The 16022-nt window shown below is 49.6% G+C and overlaps 4 protein-coding genes across 10 annotated transcripts; 2 read left to right on the top strand and 2 right to left on the bottom strand.

The window, feature by feature from the left end:
- Nucleotides 1–1465: 1465 nt before the first annotated feature.
- On the bottom strand, nt 1466–5828 carry FOIG_02937 (uncharacterized protein). 2 transcript variants are annotated; one of them, XM_031200433.1, is made up of 4 exons: nt 4998–5828; nt 3792–4871; nt 3199–3738; nt 1466–3143 (listed from the first exon to the last, which is right to left on the bottom strand). In XM_031200433.1, the coding sequence occupies exons 1-4, from the start codon at nt 5007–5009 to the stop codon at nt 2856–2858; spliced, it is 1920 nt and encodes a 639-aa protein (XP_031070201.1). In that variant the 5' UTR covers nt 5010–5828; the 3' UTR covers nt 1466–2855. The 2 variants fall into 2 exon arrangements, with proteins under 2 accessions (XP_031070201.1, XP_031070202.1); XM_031200434.1 differs by having other exon boundaries at nt 1466–3738.
- Nucleotides 5829–6221: 393 nt separating this feature from the next.
- On the top strand, nt 6222–10395 carry FOIG_02935 (uncharacterized protein). Of its 5 annotated transcripts, none has more exons than XM_031200430.1 (3): nt 6222–6262; nt 6324–8718; nt 8777–10395. In XM_031200430.1, the coding sequence occupies exon 2, from the start codon at nt 7837–7839 to the stop codon at nt 8227–8229; it is 393 nt and encodes a 130-aa protein (XP_031070198.1). In that variant the 5' UTR covers nt 6222–6262; nt 6324–7836; the 3' UTR covers nt 8230–8718; nt 8777–10395. The 5 variants fall into 5 exon arrangements, with proteins under 5 accessions (XP_031070198.1, XP_031070196.1, XP_031070197.1 ...); XM_031200428.1 differs by having other exon boundaries at nt 6324–8722; XM_031200429.1 differs by having other exon boundaries at nt 6324–9309; nt 9365–10395.
- On the bottom strand, nt 6895–8155 carry FOIG_02936 (uncharacterized protein). Its single transcript, XM_031200432.1, has 2 exons — nt 7542–8155; nt 6895–7395 (listed from the first exon to the last, which is right to left on the bottom strand). Exons 1-2 carry the CDS (start codon nt 7596–7598, stop codon nt 7147–7149), a joined length of 306 nt encoding a protein of 101 aa, XP_031070200.1. The 5' UTR covers nt 7599–8155; the 3' UTR covers nt 6895–7146.
- A 585-nt stretch (nt 10396–10980) lies between the features above and the next one.
- Nucleotides 10981–14931, top strand: FOIG_02934 (uncharacterized protein). Of its 2 annotated transcripts, XM_031200425.1 has the most exons (3): nt 10981–11286; nt 11549–12712; nt 12775–14931. In XM_031200425.1, exons 2-3 carry the CDS (start codon nt 11945–11947, stop codon nt 13918–13920), a joined length of 1914 nt encoding a protein of 637 aa, XP_031070193.1. In that variant the 5' UTR covers nt 10981–11286; nt 11549–11944; the 3' UTR covers nt 13921–14931. The 2 variants fall into 2 exon arrangements, with proteins under 2 accessions (XP_031070193.1, XP_031070194.1); XM_031200426.1 differs by lacking the exon at nt 10981–11286 and having other exon boundaries at nt 11301–12712.
- Nucleotides 14932–16022: the final 1091 nt, after the last annotated feature.

The following is a 16022-nucleotide window of genomic DNA, read 5'->3' as shown; positions in this document are numbered from 1 at the left end:
CATGTCTAATGGATCTAATCTGTGGACCCCTTCCAAGTTGGCCCATCCCGAGCACCTCCTGGGCAAGGTCTTTTAACGAGCCTGGATATCAGTCAGTGCCTCAAAAGTTGAGCCTCAAGAAGGGAATCATGATCAATTGCCAGACTCCTGGCATCTCAAACTCATACTATCAACAATTATGAGAATAGACACCTGATATGAAACGTGTGCAAAGGAAACCCATTGAATATGCTCTTCCCAGCAGAATGCCGTTTCTCTTCCGTAACACCGGGAAAGCTCCCTCCCCCGATCCCGGGGTGGCATATCGTTGTGGAGATGGACCCCAGGACTGACCCGCCTAACCGGAGTTCGGAGCAGCGCCAACTGCTTGATTCAGCACAGTCCAAGCTATTTCGTGTTTTTATTAACGATCCTCAGCATAAGACGTTCTCATGCTGTGGATATATTGACGAAGTGTATGGACGGCAAGGCAATCATTTATGATTTTGAACCAGTGACCGGGTTTGGATCTTGAGGTCATACTTCGTTGCCCGGAATGACTTGAGTTTCCTCCTTTACCCTTCCGGGTCTCGCAGCCTTCTCTGACGTGGGAGGAGCGAGTCCCTGGTCTTTCATGAGAAATGTTGAAAAATCATATGTGCCGTCGCGGTTCCGCTGGACCGTAGCGCAATCTATCATGCTGCAGGTAATGCAGATTCTTCGGTACGGAGTCATTAACGATGATCCCCCTGATAGTTATTTATAAAGGCTCCTAATGTAAATTGTTGCTCACCTGTTCTCGCCTAAAACACAATATCCTGTGCCCCAGACTCGGAGTCGCGGAGGGTTTGCCCGCGCTTGCGACAGCGGACAGTATCCATGTTTCCAGAATGGCAGAAACCCTCCCTCAATTTCTTAGACGTCACATGGTGCCGATGGTCTCTCTAGTGCAGCCTTGGGACCTGGTCATTTCAAGTGGAATCTTTCCTCGAGCATGCCTAGGTCACGAGCACAGCTCAATGCTATTCTTTGACCAAATTTGGCCAAGGTGAAACTCCAAAAGAAGCCATTTTCACCATGATTTATCTTCCATATTGTTAACCCTCAGTTTCTCCATCAAGACATGTAACATTGCAGACCCGATTGCCAGTTTGCCATCACCTGTGAGGCTAACTTGCTCGCGCGCCTATCAGAACACTTGCTGTCACTTTCAAGAACCTTGACTTAGGTATCCGTGGGTCAGCGGGGAGTTCGCATAAATAGGTAGGTACTTGAGTCTACTTCTTACGACTCTATGGTATTGCGAGAGACCGAAATGCCGGAAATTCCCGGTCAGCACAGAGCAACTTTCCCCTGGGCTCTGCCACGACTAGTCCAATGTCCATCCCTTGTTCTGGTCTTGTTAGTGGGCGCTCGTACCCATCAGGCAAGGAGAATCCTCCGTGGGGAAATGTCGGGGTTTTTGAGCTAGGGTCGGGGTAAGCTCGCCCTTAATATATTCCCCCTCGATATGATTAAAGTTAGCGACAGGTTTCGTGATCTTGTTTTTTAGTCCTGTATACATAGATCTCCCAACATGATATAACTTGCGTGGATGGCAAGTCGTGTGATATGAACATATCTTGTCTGATTTAAACGACCTGCAAGATGCATTGCACGGCAAGTGCAAAACACAACGTTTTTCTATCTCGGTATTTATACAAGACAACCGGCAAGTGAAAGCCATACATTATAGGAGATAGAACCCGCCTTGCAAAATACTAGATATGAAAGTATGCATCTCTGTTGAAGAACCTCTCAACATGATAAAGACATGCCCCAGTCCCGGACTGAAGCAGCAAAGACAAAGCGCCCACTGGTCTGATATACTAAATGGCACAAGGAACATCAGGTGACAATATTGAAACAAGAGAATTGAGGATTAGATACCATACACGCGTCCAGAGCCTCTACTAATCTATATGCTACTGTAAATGCAAACTGGGGGCCTATGGGGTTACTGGCGATGGTGGCAGTGGTGATCATGGCTGATTGTATCTCCATCCCACTTGCTCTGGTCTATGGTCGACTCCATTCTGCTTGAGGTCGCGAGCCCTCCACCACTCAAAAGTCCAGCCTCCCCCAACGGTCCCTGAAGAATCCTCCATACGCCTTCGTCCCTAGTCCATATCCCACTTACAATTCCATATATGCAGTCGCATGTATGTAAGTTGGTGGTGGAAGAGACCGTTCCCGCAACGCCGAATTCCGAAAATGTATTAAACCAGCCAAATAGGCAATAAAAGATGATATAATCGCAGTCGCACAATCGTGATATTCGTAACAGTCATCCAGAGTCGTTATACAGTATTTGTACCTTTCGCTCCACTGCTTTCCTCTCCTTACAAGCTCGAGAGTCTGGGGTTGAGGCAAGGCGAATGATGGAGAAGAGGAGTCCAGGGGGGTAGCATGTGGGGAGTGTCGCCGCTCATATTAAATTGTTATGTTGTGCCCAGCCCCGGCCGGGTATTAGTAAAGAGTTCATGTCAAAAAGAACCACCGTCTTTAAGAACGAGATTAGGGCAAGAAAAAAAGCCCGGCCAAGAGCGAAAATAGCCGTAGCCTGTGTCGAGACAAAGTCTGGGGTAGGTAATTAGGGCTTGTCCGGGAGCTGGCCGCACCTGCTATTCCGGTCCGGATGAAGTAGTAAAGATACCCCGGTCCGGTCAAGTACCGACGCAACGACAACAACAGTCAAAACATCTCAATCGCCGGTGTGGCAGGTCGCAATGCTCGGCGCCAGGCTGGAGAAGAGAAGAAATGGCGATAAGTTGGCGGGCGCCATGTACCAGAAAGGACCCGCCACAAGCATGTGCCAACCGGGTCATGATGGCTTCTTATCCTTCAATGGGAATGAGTTGGGGCTGCGCAATGGACAACTCGGCACTGCCTTCGCGATATCCTTGAAGCTCTCGGCGAACGGGAGATAGCTGGTGAGGAAGAGTGAAGCCAGTATCGAGAGCTTCTTGCACTAACAAAGACGCTCCCTTATACCGGCGGTCCGTATACTTTTCAAAGACGGCGGCATGGTGTTGGTCCGGACGATCACAGCATTCAATCATCATCGTCACCAAGTTCTTCAACTGACTCCAGGTATAGCCCGAGTAGAAGACATGTTGCTTAGTCTGCATTGCAAGTTAGCCTGTGTAATCTATAAGCATAGTCGTAACTCTAACTTACCCAGTCACCCTTCTTGAGAATGAGTCGAGAAAGACAATGTGCACCCGCAGCCAGGAAGCTAGGGGGGGATGCTACGAAACGCTCGTCCATGATGGTCAATTCCAGGAAGTACTTGGCCAGAGTTCGGGTCTCAAGATCATAGTCATCAGCTTTGCTAACACGTCGCAAGAAGCTCATGGGCCCCGGCCAACCCAGCTCGAAGCTCAGCATACTAAGCATGAAACGCTCGGCCTTCAGGACCTCGTCGGCAGTGTAACCATTGTCAACCATGTAAACGATCTCACCCAAAGAAGGACAGTTAATCTCTTCGTACTTGGAGGCTACCAAGATTGCGGTGGCACCGACAAGTTGGAGCTTGCCAATTGAGACGATCTTTTGGGAAAGGAAACGGTCGATGTAGTTAACTGTCAGGAAAAGCGTCTCAGGCAAGAGACCAAATCGGTTGTGAACCTGTACAAGCCAGTCCATTAGGACTGATCGCATTGACCACTGAATCTCGGTTTGGTTATCCATGTAGTGCGCGTTAGGAAGCATTTTGATCTGCAAAACATTGTTAGTATGGGGATCAGAGCAAGACAAAAATAACTCTTTACCTCAAGCTCGCGCATATACTCGAAAATCTCGTCACCATACTCGGCAACCATGCTGACATCCCAAAGCTCTTCTTCAACCTCGTCTTGTGTGCGAGTGCGCTCCACCTCTTCACGTGCATCCTCAAGTTCGCGTTGAACGCGAGCTGTCATACGAGGCAGTGGAACAATTTCTGTAGCACCTCCAGCAGTCATATCCCGTGAGCGAACTGAGTGCGCTGTTGTGTATGCTTGGTCTTGGTCATCAAAGTCCTCGTCATCAGCTTCCTCCCAGCACTCTTCAGGTTCTGACATGGCAGGGACAGATGGGTCATAAGGGATGGGAACAATGGGTTCTTCCTCGGATATCTCAGGCAGCTTGATGTGTGACTCGGGATATTCCTCCTTCTGAAGCATATCCAGGTCGACACCGGTCTCGATGGGAAGATACATAGAATCGAGGTAGGCGCCTTGGTCGTAGGGATAATCAGCCTCCTGCAGCGACATTACAACAGGGTTAGAGGATTTAGAGCCGAGCTCAACATCCGCTTTTGGCACTATCTTTTCCAGCTGCTTGCTTTGGGTGCGACGCAGACTAGCTTGTTGTTGCTGAGGTTTGAGCTGAGGTTGGCTCTTATAGTGGCGTGGCTGAAGAGCAGGGGCATTCTGAGTTGACAGAGCAGGAGCCTTGGTGGCATTGTGGGTATCTTTCCTGACGTACGTTTCTTGAACGTTGTTACGCGATGTCTTCTTATTCGCGTCAGATGACTTATTTTCTAGGACGGTTCGTGTCGACGAGATGTTGGGTAGCCTTTGCGCTGGACGAGAGAAAGAATCTTTGTTATAGACAGTGTTCTCCTTGTTTAGAGGCGCGCCGCCGTGGTTGTTGTTCACACCTTTCGAAGCGTAAATCTTCATCGATTTGCCTTCATCGCGAGTGTATACAGCCTGCTTGCTAACATTGGTCATATCACCGAAGGCGGCTCGCTTCGCTGGGCCGCGGAAACCAGCTGCTGTGTTTGTGTTGGCCATTGCCAGATTTCCTGAAGACTTGTTTGATTGTTCAAGATGGGGTGCGTTTTCTGCGCCACGCGGTCGGAAAGGCTGAGGAATATGATATTAGCTTACAATTCTGTAACGGGTACTGGTATGCATCGTGATGCAAGGGAGAGGTGGCTGTCAAGTCACGGCAACGGTAACTAATCAGGGAGATAGTGTATGATAACATACCCTGGCGTCCATAGTGAGGTTCAAAACTGAGGATTGTGTGGATGAAAAAGGTTGTTTGATGTGGTAAAAACGCGATTAATAGGATGCTGGTGGTGAAGATCGCGTACGGATGCTGAAAGGATGTTTTGGTGTTTGAAGTCGGCGCGTTGATTTATCATCTAAGATGCTGCAATTACGGTTGCGATGGGAGTTGGCAGGCGACGGGTGGCTTGCAGTGCTAGGCCGTGTTGACTCTTCCCTTGAATTCTCGGTATCGACTACTGCGCGCAGTATTTTTAGGATGCTATCTCAGGCTGCGTCGGACATTGAACGATGAGGAAGCCGGGGAGGGAAGCTTGGTGAACAAGGCGTGTTTGGTTGTTGTTGTTTTTATTTCTCAGCAGGAACAAAAGCAGCAGCAGCAGGCGATAGCTTTGGACTGGTGGGTGTTCGTGAGATTAGGGGCCCGGGCGCGCAGGGGGGCATTGGACGGGGAGATTAGCCCTGGTAGAACTGAGCTGATGCTCGTTGAGATCAGCGGTGATGATGGCAGCACTAGAAGCTCAAAATGCTCAGGGCGTTGGAGGGAAAATGGGAATGAAAGGGTGCAAAACAAAGACAGATGAGAATGCGGCGATGATGGAATAATAAAGGTACCTCCGAAGAGCTGGGTCTGAGGAGAGCATGCACATCCATCCACATCCTGTTCGTAACTGTGCAACGGGCAACGGGACAACGTAAATGGTTGTGGAAGCCTCATGCCTTGCCAGTGCTAGCAGAAGCTGTGACTTGATTGGAGTGCTGGCCCCCGCTGTACCCACTTATTGCTTGAGATGAGATTTTGTTTGTTTGTTTATGCTGCTAATTCTCAGGTACGACGTTATTTTTGGCCCTTTAGTTCAAGGAGAACAAGCTCACTAAGCTTGGTGAGGGATGGCGCACGGGCCGCTACCGGGTCCTGGCTCGTTTCCAACCTGTCGTCACGGCGATGGCGCTTTTCGAGACGCTATACCGGTTCTGGAATAGCACAGCCTTATCGAGCTTATCTCGACTTCCGTCGCGTCTCACTTGAAAAGCACTTTAAGACGTTGACGTCGTTTATGTGGTGTCTGAGACACTTAGAAGAGAAATGATAGCTACATAATTTGTGTCTGGATCTTTAAGATACAAGCCATTCTAATTTATGTAGCGAACTCTCCAGTATGTTGCACAATTTTCCAATTTTGATTATAATTTCTCGATAATCTTTACCGCGTCTCATCAAGGTATCTGAACGCGCCAAACGGGTACGGTTTCACGTGACTTGAATCATACGTAAACTCAACGGCATCTCTAAAAACCTCATAGTACTCCAAGAATAAAAAATCTGTCGAGGCCTGTCGCGAATTGAATCAGGGAGGATCATGTCCTCCCCTTTCCTTTCCGAGACCGCCGAGACAATTCATCGATTCGCGCCGTCGCCAAGTTATCCCTCCCCGCCGATATGCCCAACTTTGTGTGCAGATAAAAAGCATCAAGAATTGCGCCGAATCATCACAGTCGAGTTCATCAACAACAACGTATACAAACGTCTCGTAATATCAAAAGGTCAAATATACTATATGGTTATCCCTCTGGACCAGCGATGGAATCCTATGGCAGATAATAATTAGAATCACGCCAATAGCTACGCTTGTTTTACTGTCATGCGATGCCTCCATCATGGTTAAGCAAGACAGCCCGCCACGCAAGCTGCACTAAGACCAACTCTACGCCACCATTTGTCGCATTTCGAACGATGCGATATTGTAACATCATCAGTGTCATTTAGCAAGAATCTTCTGGAGTTGGTAGGGTCTCTGGACTAAGAATACGTAGTCTTGAGCGAACGTTGGATTCGTCGAATTGGTTGAACGCAATGAGTAACCATATCTAGGTCGCCAACCTGTAAGATGTAATTGGCATACAATTCCAATACAGATGACCTTGGTAATTTCAAGGTACCTCAAGAGCGACGAAACACAAAACGGCTGGACTCATACAGGTGTGATAGCTCATGAAATTGCGACCTCAGTCGCAAATAACCCTACAGCAGTACAGTGGCGATTGTTGGTCCAAATACCGTCCCGATCACGATGTAACTAAATGAATTTCCCTTATTCCCTCTCCTACTGCTATATTCAATTTACTTCTATATACTGAGCTCCAAGCTACCTAGTCGCGACACAGTCGCATCATGACTCTGCGCAACCTTTTTGGCATCAGACTGTGCCACTTTGTGCGACGGAATTCGAACGGGACTCAACGGGTGCAAATAGCGGCTAATTCGTTGGGCACATGGACACGAGAAACAAAAGCAAAGGTCCGAAGTACGCAATGGGAATCTAGCGACGCCACATGCCAGAGAAACGAGTTGGGTGGGTGGTGATAAGAAGTGAACCTGTGAGGCAATATAGCATATTAGGCGCAGTTCGATCTAAATGCAGATAAGTTTCTGCTAGAGCAAAGCATGTACAAATGTAAGGATAAATGCCGAATCTCGTCACAATTCTTGACAGGCAAAATAGACAGCACAGGCAGACGAACAAGGGTTGTAGGTGACAGATACACACACCGTATCTTTTGTGCGCGGCGCCTGGACATGCTGCTGATGGACCAGATCGCAGAGAGCAAATCTGATAGGCCCTGTCACCTTGATATCGAAGTTATTATCTATCTCGCTTGTCACAGATAGTCCCAGCCTAGACGCTGATGGCGGAGCCTTGGAGTCTCATGGAAGACAAATCCGAGAGACATCTGGAGATGAGGTGACCACGGCCCAGGCTCGTCTCATAACTCCAGGCTGGATTGGGCTGGGCTGCGACGAACGCTGATTCGGTCGATGGAGCCTTTCCTTGTCGCATCTGTTTTTTTTTTTGTTGTTGACCACGATCACCTAAATTTTGCGCCAGCGCATCCAAACGTGGATAATCCAGGGCGGGGCGGTGACAGCGTGCGCGCAAGCGTCATGCTTGATGGACGATGGGCGCATCGCATGCTTTGCTCTCAATGTAACGCTGTGCGACACAGAGATGAGATATGGGATGTGCGCTTTAGTTTTGGACGGCGCATTTACTGCGACATTTTCATCAGTGTGGTTAGAAGCTCAGGTTATAAAATCTACTATACAAAAGGCAATGCGAAAAGATATCATGCAGCGCATTGCGCATCTCTGGATCGCAACATGTGGCAAGGGTCTGCTTGGCTTGTCCAGGATATGCATGTTATGGACTAGTCAGTCACGGGTCCTTGAGGGTCTCGATATGCATGGTCTGTTGATGGTATGCCTTTTGGACTGTGGCCATTCTAAGGGTCCACGAGTCTGATATACAGTTGAATAGATTAGACGTACTGAGAGAGGAGCATAAACGACATACTGAGGTCGGATTGAGTCTCTGTCGGACCAGAAAAGAGACCAATTGGTGTGCCGCCATCACAACGGATCCATGGCACCATCATCCACATCCACAGCTACCTCCACGTTCACTCACATTCACGTTCACGCGTGCTCTGGCCTCATGCTGAAACAAAACAAGCCGAACGTGTGGCCAAGGTCCAATCCAAGATGCCATTCCACCATCTTCCTCGTCCCTCGTACGCCGCGAGCTAATCGCTGCGACCGCTGCCTGAACGGTTCAAGATGAAACCCCAGAGAAGGGAACTTGATCGACCGGGCCCAGGCGCCGAACGAGGGTTATCATGACACGGACAATTGGCTGTTCCTGTTGGTGGGGGACGAGAATGAATATAATGCCAACGCAGTTGACTGAGGTTCTGAACAGGCGCATTCCCATTCTTCAGCATCATCTCTGTTCAACGGGAATGACTATTTTGCTTCTATTTCGAGCGCTTTGGAACTTTGTAGGTATGCGCCTGGCACCCAGCGGCTGGCTGGGCTCTTAACGCTTGGATTTCTTTTGTCTCAGAATCATTCGCAAGCTAAGCGCATCATCCCTCGGAGTGGTCAATGGCCATCATGGAAGCGCAAGTCGAGAATGAACTGGCGCAACTTCACTCCTTAGTCGCTGATTTGCGCATCAAACGGCACTGTATGGCGTTGTTTCTTAGTTATGGGGAATTGAAGCGCATCAATTACTTTGCTATCCATATCATAAGGATCTTGTCGGGTAAGTGTTAGATAGTAGTACAAAAAAAAAACTGGAACATCAAGGTGTCATAATCAATATCGCCACAAAGGGGTGTCTCTCATGTTGCATCTTCAAGGCACAGCGACACCTCAATAGTATTCTTCAAAACTTATCCATACAGTGAAGGACTTGACATATCCAAAGATGGCCCATTATCCCCTTCCAAGGTCTCAAAAATTCCTCGTTAACACAGACCGTTCGTGATGCTTACCGTGTGCCAAGCTTATTTCGACACATGATCAGCCTAGACAGGTCCCCAGCTCGGTCGACCATGACAATCAGTGCGATTGGCTGTTGATGATCTGTTGCAACCACCAACTCAGACATCTCTGAGCCGTTGAATCGAGAGCTCTCCGCTTTCTCAGTGTGTCGACCTCGAGAAAGTTCTTCTCAGCATCCCTTCTACTATCTCCAAAGCCATGACTGAATCTTCAGACCATGGAGTCTTCATTGCAAGCCCTATATCCAGAGAGATCAATTGGATCATGACCGACAACTTTGCGCCAGAGTTTAACATTCTGTAACAAGCCCTGATTGAGGTCGCATTGACCCCTGGACAAGCTTCGCACGCTCCCATTGGAGCGCGGAGGAGGAATTCGCAGGTAAAGTGTGCGTGTGTGCGCGCGATCGCAGCTCAACAAGCGATGTCGCTGAGCATATTCTACGGTATGGACTATGTACATTATAAGCAGAAGCTAGCGGGAACCACTGCAGTGGTTGTTGTTCGTTGTCTCCTCTTCTTAGACTAATCACACCACATTTGGATTGGAGGTGAGGGTCGTCAACAGTCACAGACTCACACGAGGCCACCGACAAGTGCCAGAGACACTGGATCAAGAGGGGCTGGGCTTGAGGATTCTTTTCCATTGGGAGTACGGTCACAGTTTGTTGGTCGCCAACGACCAGTGTCTAGCCTAACTTGGGTCGCTTCTTGGAGCGATGGATATGTAGCTAGCAGTCGATGGATCGTGAGTGGCCGATGAGACCATACTCCGTAGCAATAGCCAGCGCTCGAGTGAGAGGTTCGGGAGGGAAAGGAAGCCAGCAATCCAAGGTTCCCAGGATCCGCTGAAATGGGCAACCCATGCATGCACTGTCAGTCCGTCATGGTGCCCGGCGATATGGAGCCAATATTCAACTGAAAGCGACGGGTTTTACACAGCTTCAGTAACTGGAATTTAGACTGGCGCATTACTTTTGCTTTGCTCACCGGCCTGTTCCTGAACCTTATGGCCCAGATTTGTGACTTGCGACGAGTCTAAACAAGATATGGCCGTTGCGAAGGCTCATCATCCCCGTATAAAGAACCGAGTATGCGCCTTGCTTTGCTGCTGGGGATCGACATATGGCTGCCCAGGTCCTTGCAACCTATTCTGATAACTGGCCCGCACAGGTTTCAAAGCCTGTGAGGAGTCGCAGATGAGATTCAGATGGAGAGTTTATATTGTAATAATTTCATCAAGCGACTCGAGAATGCTCAACGAATCGAAACTGTAGTGTATGCGGCGTGCGCGCAAAAAGATACTGATCGATTTGCGCTGCGCATCTGCACCGCCGCATCCGCTTTTCTAGGTTCGTTCGCGCGGGAGGAGTCGAGAATGCGCCCTCTTTTCCCCCGAAGTCAGTCACAACATAGAAACCAAAAGCAAATCTACGGTGCCTGTTCTAAGCATCGGGCTACCTTTTCACGGTATCTGCCACAATAATACCGAGATTAGAGGCACGTCATGGCAGTTCCTTGAATAGACGCTCGGGTTCATCGGCGAGGAACCACAATGGATGGGTCCTGGGCAATGAGTCCCCTCCCCTCAGGGCAAGCCATTCAACCAGCCCTGGCTCAATTTCAGCATAAGCCATGTCTCCCCATCCCTAACTTCTGGCCCAGACGCTGTAATTACAGGTTGTCCCACGCTGCCCAGGGCCGTCTTTAGCGGTCTGCTGGCCTAATTTCCAGGCCTCCTTCAGGAGTTGTTAACGCTTAACCCCCCTAAACGGAATGTTCTCGTGTTAGTGAGCCCAGCTCCGTTCAAATTCAACAACCTCTCTTCTCTCATCTGGTCTGGCTCCTCTTTTCCTCATGCACATCCTCTTGCCGACTCTTCAACGCCGCCACAACCATCCCAACACGGATCAAGACCCCTCTGGTAAGTCCCATCGCCTGTGTTATTATGCGCGATCCCCATCGAGACCCAATCTCGAGGCCCCGATTCTCCCCTCTTCCATCCTGAGTCCCCAAGCTTCATGTCCTCTCTGCTTCATCCGTTGTCCCCGTCCCAAGAAGCGCCAGACTGCCCCGACCCTCAACCTACCCATCCTCTACTCGAGGGGTCCTCTTCATCATCTACTCGGCGGTTCCTCAGACCATCCAGCCGTTTCTCAGTTGCTAACAGGCTTCGAAACAAACAGCATATCGATCTTTTTACCGTCGCTGTCGTTCTAACGAAAACCCTCCACCGTTCATCGTCGTCATACGCACCGCAAGTCCAAAGCCCTGAGACCACACAGACACACACAAGACTCGGCGCTTACCGCCTACGGCGTGGATGTTGATTATCCCTTGATTCTTCATCTACATTTTGACATCACTTTTTACATATCTTGTCTTGTCTGCTTTTCTGGTCCTTGACCGTCGCATATAGTATTGAGCGTACTGTTGAGCGATCTTGTCGTGAACAGGGCCGGGCCCAGTCTATCCCAGGCAAAGCCCGCAAACACCACTTTGAAACCCATCAACCCAACTACACCCTTCAATTCTACAACGTCCATCTCCACCGACACAATAAACACCCTCTCAGCTTCACAATGGCCTCAATGTCGCCTCTCAACACTGCTATCGTTCCTTCTGGAGCGTCCTCAAATGGCGGCAGTGTCTCACCCCAACAGACATCAACACCCAAGAACGTCGCATTTGAGCTATTGTTTCTCGAATCCCCCCATTGCCGTGCGCGCTTGCCAATGCGAGTGCAAATATACCCCCACGACACAACGGACTCCATTGTCACTACCGTAAAGAACTTTTATGGTCTGTACTCGGGTCCGACCGGGTCAAAGGGAGTCAGTTTCGAAGATGATCTTGGGAACACCCTTATTGCCCGGTACGAGAACTTTCGAAACAACATGGTAGTATACGTCAGGGTTATAGAGGAGCCTCCGGCGAATGCAACTACGTATTCTCCCCATCCTTACCATAACTCATCAGTTGGCACCCACCCTTACTACAGCGACAATGGCTATACTGCCACTCAGGCTCAGCGCTTTCCCCAAGAGTTGTCCAGACCCAGCTCTCGGACATCGCGGAGACGAAGCCCTTCCCCCAACACTGCTCGTGGCCGAAGAAGTGCTTCTGCCAGCACAAATGGGAAGAAGGGTCGTTCTCGCTCATCCAAGACCCGAGCTTCTGCCTCTCGGAGTCATACCGAACTATACAGCGACAGTATAAATGGCTATAGCAGCAATGATGAGCATGACTCGACATCTGGAAAGAACAAGGACCAACTACCTACTACTGATATCAGTGTCGAGAACATCGTTGAAGGTGGCCGTCGTAAGAGGGCCAAGTTCGAAAGCTCGGTAAGTGGAGACCGCCATTTTGACAAGGCGGGCTCAGAGAGACTGACAACGTCGGGCTACAGGAACTTCCATTGTTCGCACCCCCCCAGATGCCTGCGGCGACATCGAATCCTTCAGTATCTCCTGCTCGCCGAGCTGAGCCTCATCGCCCCGCAATGCCATTCGTGCAGCCTCATCAAAATCCCTTCACAAACCCTCGCCCTATGCAGTCGCCCCAAGGATATTCTCATGGCATCACGCATCCCAATCTCTACTCAACCCCGGGACCCGATCGCCGCAACCGAAACAGTGGCGGATATACCAGTAGTGCCATGGGAATTCTTCCTACTCCTGACCCAACTATTGGCAGTTGTGTGTCTGAAGAGGACAAGGACGTTGCTATCCAGCTGATGCGACTTGGTGACATGTCCAACGTCTCGCACGGCCGAACTTCTGCTTCTACTCTCGATGATACATTTAGTGGCAGGGCTGATGCTGCTTCCTCTACTGGCGCTACTAGTGATGGCGAAAGCGAGAGTGAGACCGAATTGCCTCCTGCGCGACGCCAGAAGCTAGATATTTCCGGCACTGTTGGCAACGTCTATCAGACTACCGAGTCACACTTCATGCCACCCCCTGAAAGTGCCGAAGTTAGTGGAGACGATGCCGACTATGAGGATGGCGCTGACGAGTCTCTACTCTCCACCGGCAAGAGCAAGCCTGGCAAGACTCCGAAAGCCTCTACTAAACCTAAGGCATCTGCCTCTGTTTCTAAAGCACCATCGGCCAAGTCCTCCAAGACTGCCCGTCCCTCTAATGGCGCTAAGGGAAAGAAGCTGCCTCCTGTCCCAAGTGGCCCAATGTCCCCAGCTTCTATGCCCCCTTCGCGAAAGCAATCAGTTGCGTCTACCGGACAGACTCCCCTTGCCCCTGGCGAGGATGACCAGCCTGATCTTTCCACCAAACCTCGCTGCCAACGCTGCAGAAAGAGCAAGAAGGGCTGTGATCGCCAAAGGCCTTGCGGACGCTGTCGTGATGCTGGCCTGTCGGCAGACCAGTGCATTAGTGAGGATGAGGGCAACGGCCGAAAGGGTCGATACGGTCGTCACATGGGAGTGCCCATCAAGAAGGATGAGGTCACCGCCGTTGTCCAACCTGCGCTATTACCCGCTGCGCCCATCGCGGCGGCTGCCATGACATTGGATAAGTCCAAGAAGCGCAAGCGATAAGCGCCTGGCTTCAGCCACACCGCCTGAAGGTTTTCAATATTGTCGTATATACTGGTCTTTGAGCTTTGATACAGCAGTTTCACTAGCGTTGTTGTCGGCTTACTTGTCATCTTTGTCGATGTGGCATGAATGACTTGTACAAATCTCCCAATGGGTCCCAACGGTTTACCAACAAATGGGCCATGCACTCAAGTGTTTTCTTTTTATGTTTTCCCTGGTTCTTCTGGCTTGCAGGCGAGAGGGCAGCACTCATGATGATACTCAGGAGGATGTAATAACGACGGCCGTTCGGCCATTACACTCCTTATACGGCGTTTGGAGGCAAGATGTAGGAGTTGTCGAGTGTCTTTTTCAAAACAAAAAATTTCTTTCTCCTCCGATTCAACATTGCTTTCGTTGCCTCCAGGCTCAACGAGGTTGACTGTCAGCCGCCTCTGAATCGCGATGGACTTGTGGGCGACAGCTCCATAAAGCAAACCACTCAAAAAAGGTGCGATACGGTGGGGAACAAGGGGCGTGGTGCTTGGAAAATCTCCCAAGGTTTAGAAGGAAGGACAGGAACGGTGTATGGAAGGTTTATCGTGTGCGTACGTGAGGCGCATTCTGATCGAGATGCATGACTAAAAAGGGATGCTGTCTGGATGCCACACCGGCCGCGCAAAGGAACGGGTTAATGTGGCAAAAGGCCAAATGTTTCCGATGTCTTATTCTGTTTTCTAGCGACTTTTTCTATATCTTGTTGTACGCAACTAACCTCATACAACATGCCTGAGATTAATTAGGTTCATCAGTGCGCGTGAATGTGAAAGTGTGCGACACGAGCTACCGTAATGCGCTGCTCATATAACGTCTTCAAAATGATAAGGCATGGATTCCGGTATTGCGCGACCGCTTTACCAATGTTTTGGGGCACATTTAAACAGTGATTGCTGATAATGACCAAGGCTTGTATTTTGAGGCCGTTTCGCAACAGCGCAAGCCCGGAACTTCGGCATCGTTTGCCGAAACGCCCCGAAACAGTCAATTGCAACGTTTAAAGTGAGACTTCCGCATTACGCCTCACGAAACTACACCTCCACCTCGACCTTTTTTTTTTTCCATCATATATATTCCGACTCAATATATCACAATATTCTGTGCAGAGATGTTGTGGTCTAACCTACACCCCTACCGCAAATCCGCTGCCCCCCACCATCACAACCTGAACTAGCGTGCCGTTCCCGCTCCACCTTTTGCCGATGCGGAGACGATCTACAAGCCGATTGGACGTTGGACAGGATCTCGCCTCACGTGACAATCTTACATCATATTTTTCTTTACCGCCATTGTTGTTTTTACCCCTCCATCACGAGCGCGGGGTAATTTCTTCTCGTGTTTTTTGGTTTCTGTTTTGACTGACTAGGGCATGGACGTTGGTTGACAGAATAAAATAATCAACCTCCGAGTTGGTCAATTGTGCGTTTAACTCGAGTGTATATGTTTAAAATTTGAGATGCGGGCTGTGCCGTTCCAAAACGTAAGTTAATTGCGATTATCACAGAGTCAATGTCTAAGTTTATGCTATCATGATGTTTCAAACATTCCTCCAGAACAACAGCAACAACTTATTTCATGAACGGCGCAAACTCTTCAGCGGTCGCACAAGAATCTTGACCATTGATTATCGTTGTTTATCCTGACCCCTGGCGCCGGCTCCGGCCGCGACCACCCGTGACTTCTTCGGAGACGTTTTATTGGCCCCACGCGTCAGACCAACGGACTTCCGACTCCGGAAATAAACAATGCCGGCCATCGGAGCGGGGGTCGGTGGGGATCGGTTCGTCGGCGGTTAGTGGGGCGACCGGCTGAGGTTACCCTGAACATGAAGTAACGGCAATACTTTTCGCGTCTTTTCTTCAAATATGGTGGGACTTTTAAATGGACCATTAGCTGATACTGATAAATTATTATTCATTTGGGAGACTTTTACTTAGATACTTAATTTCCAACTCGATTCTTGATTATTCAAGTTTATAACGTTTTTCGTGGAGGCCGATTTCTTGCATGCCGACGCCAACATTATGGCCTCGTGATGGACAGTATACCTGTGTCGTGCTACCCGT

Source organism: Fusarium odoratissimum, assembly GCF_000260195.1.
Source record: "Fusarium odoratissimum NRRL 54006 unplaced genomic scaffold supercont1.3, whole genome shotgun sequence".
In the NCBI taxonomy this organism is placed as follows: domain Eukaryota; kingdom Fungi; phylum Ascomycota; class Sordariomycetes; order Hypocreales; family Nectriaceae; genus Fusarium; species Fusarium odoratissimum.
Note: the sequence above shows the minus strand (reverse complement) of the source record. Positions and strands in the feature narration are given on the sequence as shown.

Bases quoted from the DNA above. Each gene is read 5' to 3' on its own strand.
- FOIG_02937 (XM_031200433.1), bottom strand. The intron at 3,739-3,791 runs GTAAAGAGTTAT...AATGTTTTGCAG, and splicing joins AGTATATGCGCGAGCTTGAG to ATCAAAATGCTTCCTAACGC. The intron at 3,144-3,198 runs GTAAGTTAGAGT...CTTGCAATGCAG, and splicing joins TTCTCAAGAAGGGTGACTGG to ACTAAGCAACATGTCTTCTA.
- FOIG_02936 (XM_031200432.1), bottom strand. From the start codon at position 7,598: ATGTCCAGGCGCCGCGCACAAAAGATACGGTGTGTGTATCTGTCACCT. The intron at 7,396-7,541 runs GTTCGTCTGCCT...ATTGCCTCACAG, and splicing joins ATCTGTCACCTACAACCCTT to GTTCACTTCTTATCACCACC.
- FOIG_02934 (XM_031200425.1), top strand. From the start codon at position 11,945: ATGGCCTCAATGTCGCCTCTCAACACTGCTATCGTTCCTTCTGGAGCG. The intron at 12,713-12,774 runs GTAAGTGGAGAC...GTCGGGCTACAG, and splicing joins GGGCCAAGTTCGAAAGCTCG to GAACTTCCATTGTTCGCACC.
- FOIG_02935 (XM_031200430.1), top strand. From the start codon at position 7,837: ATGGAGCCTTTCCTTGTCGCATCTGTTTTTTTTTTTGTTGTTGACCAC.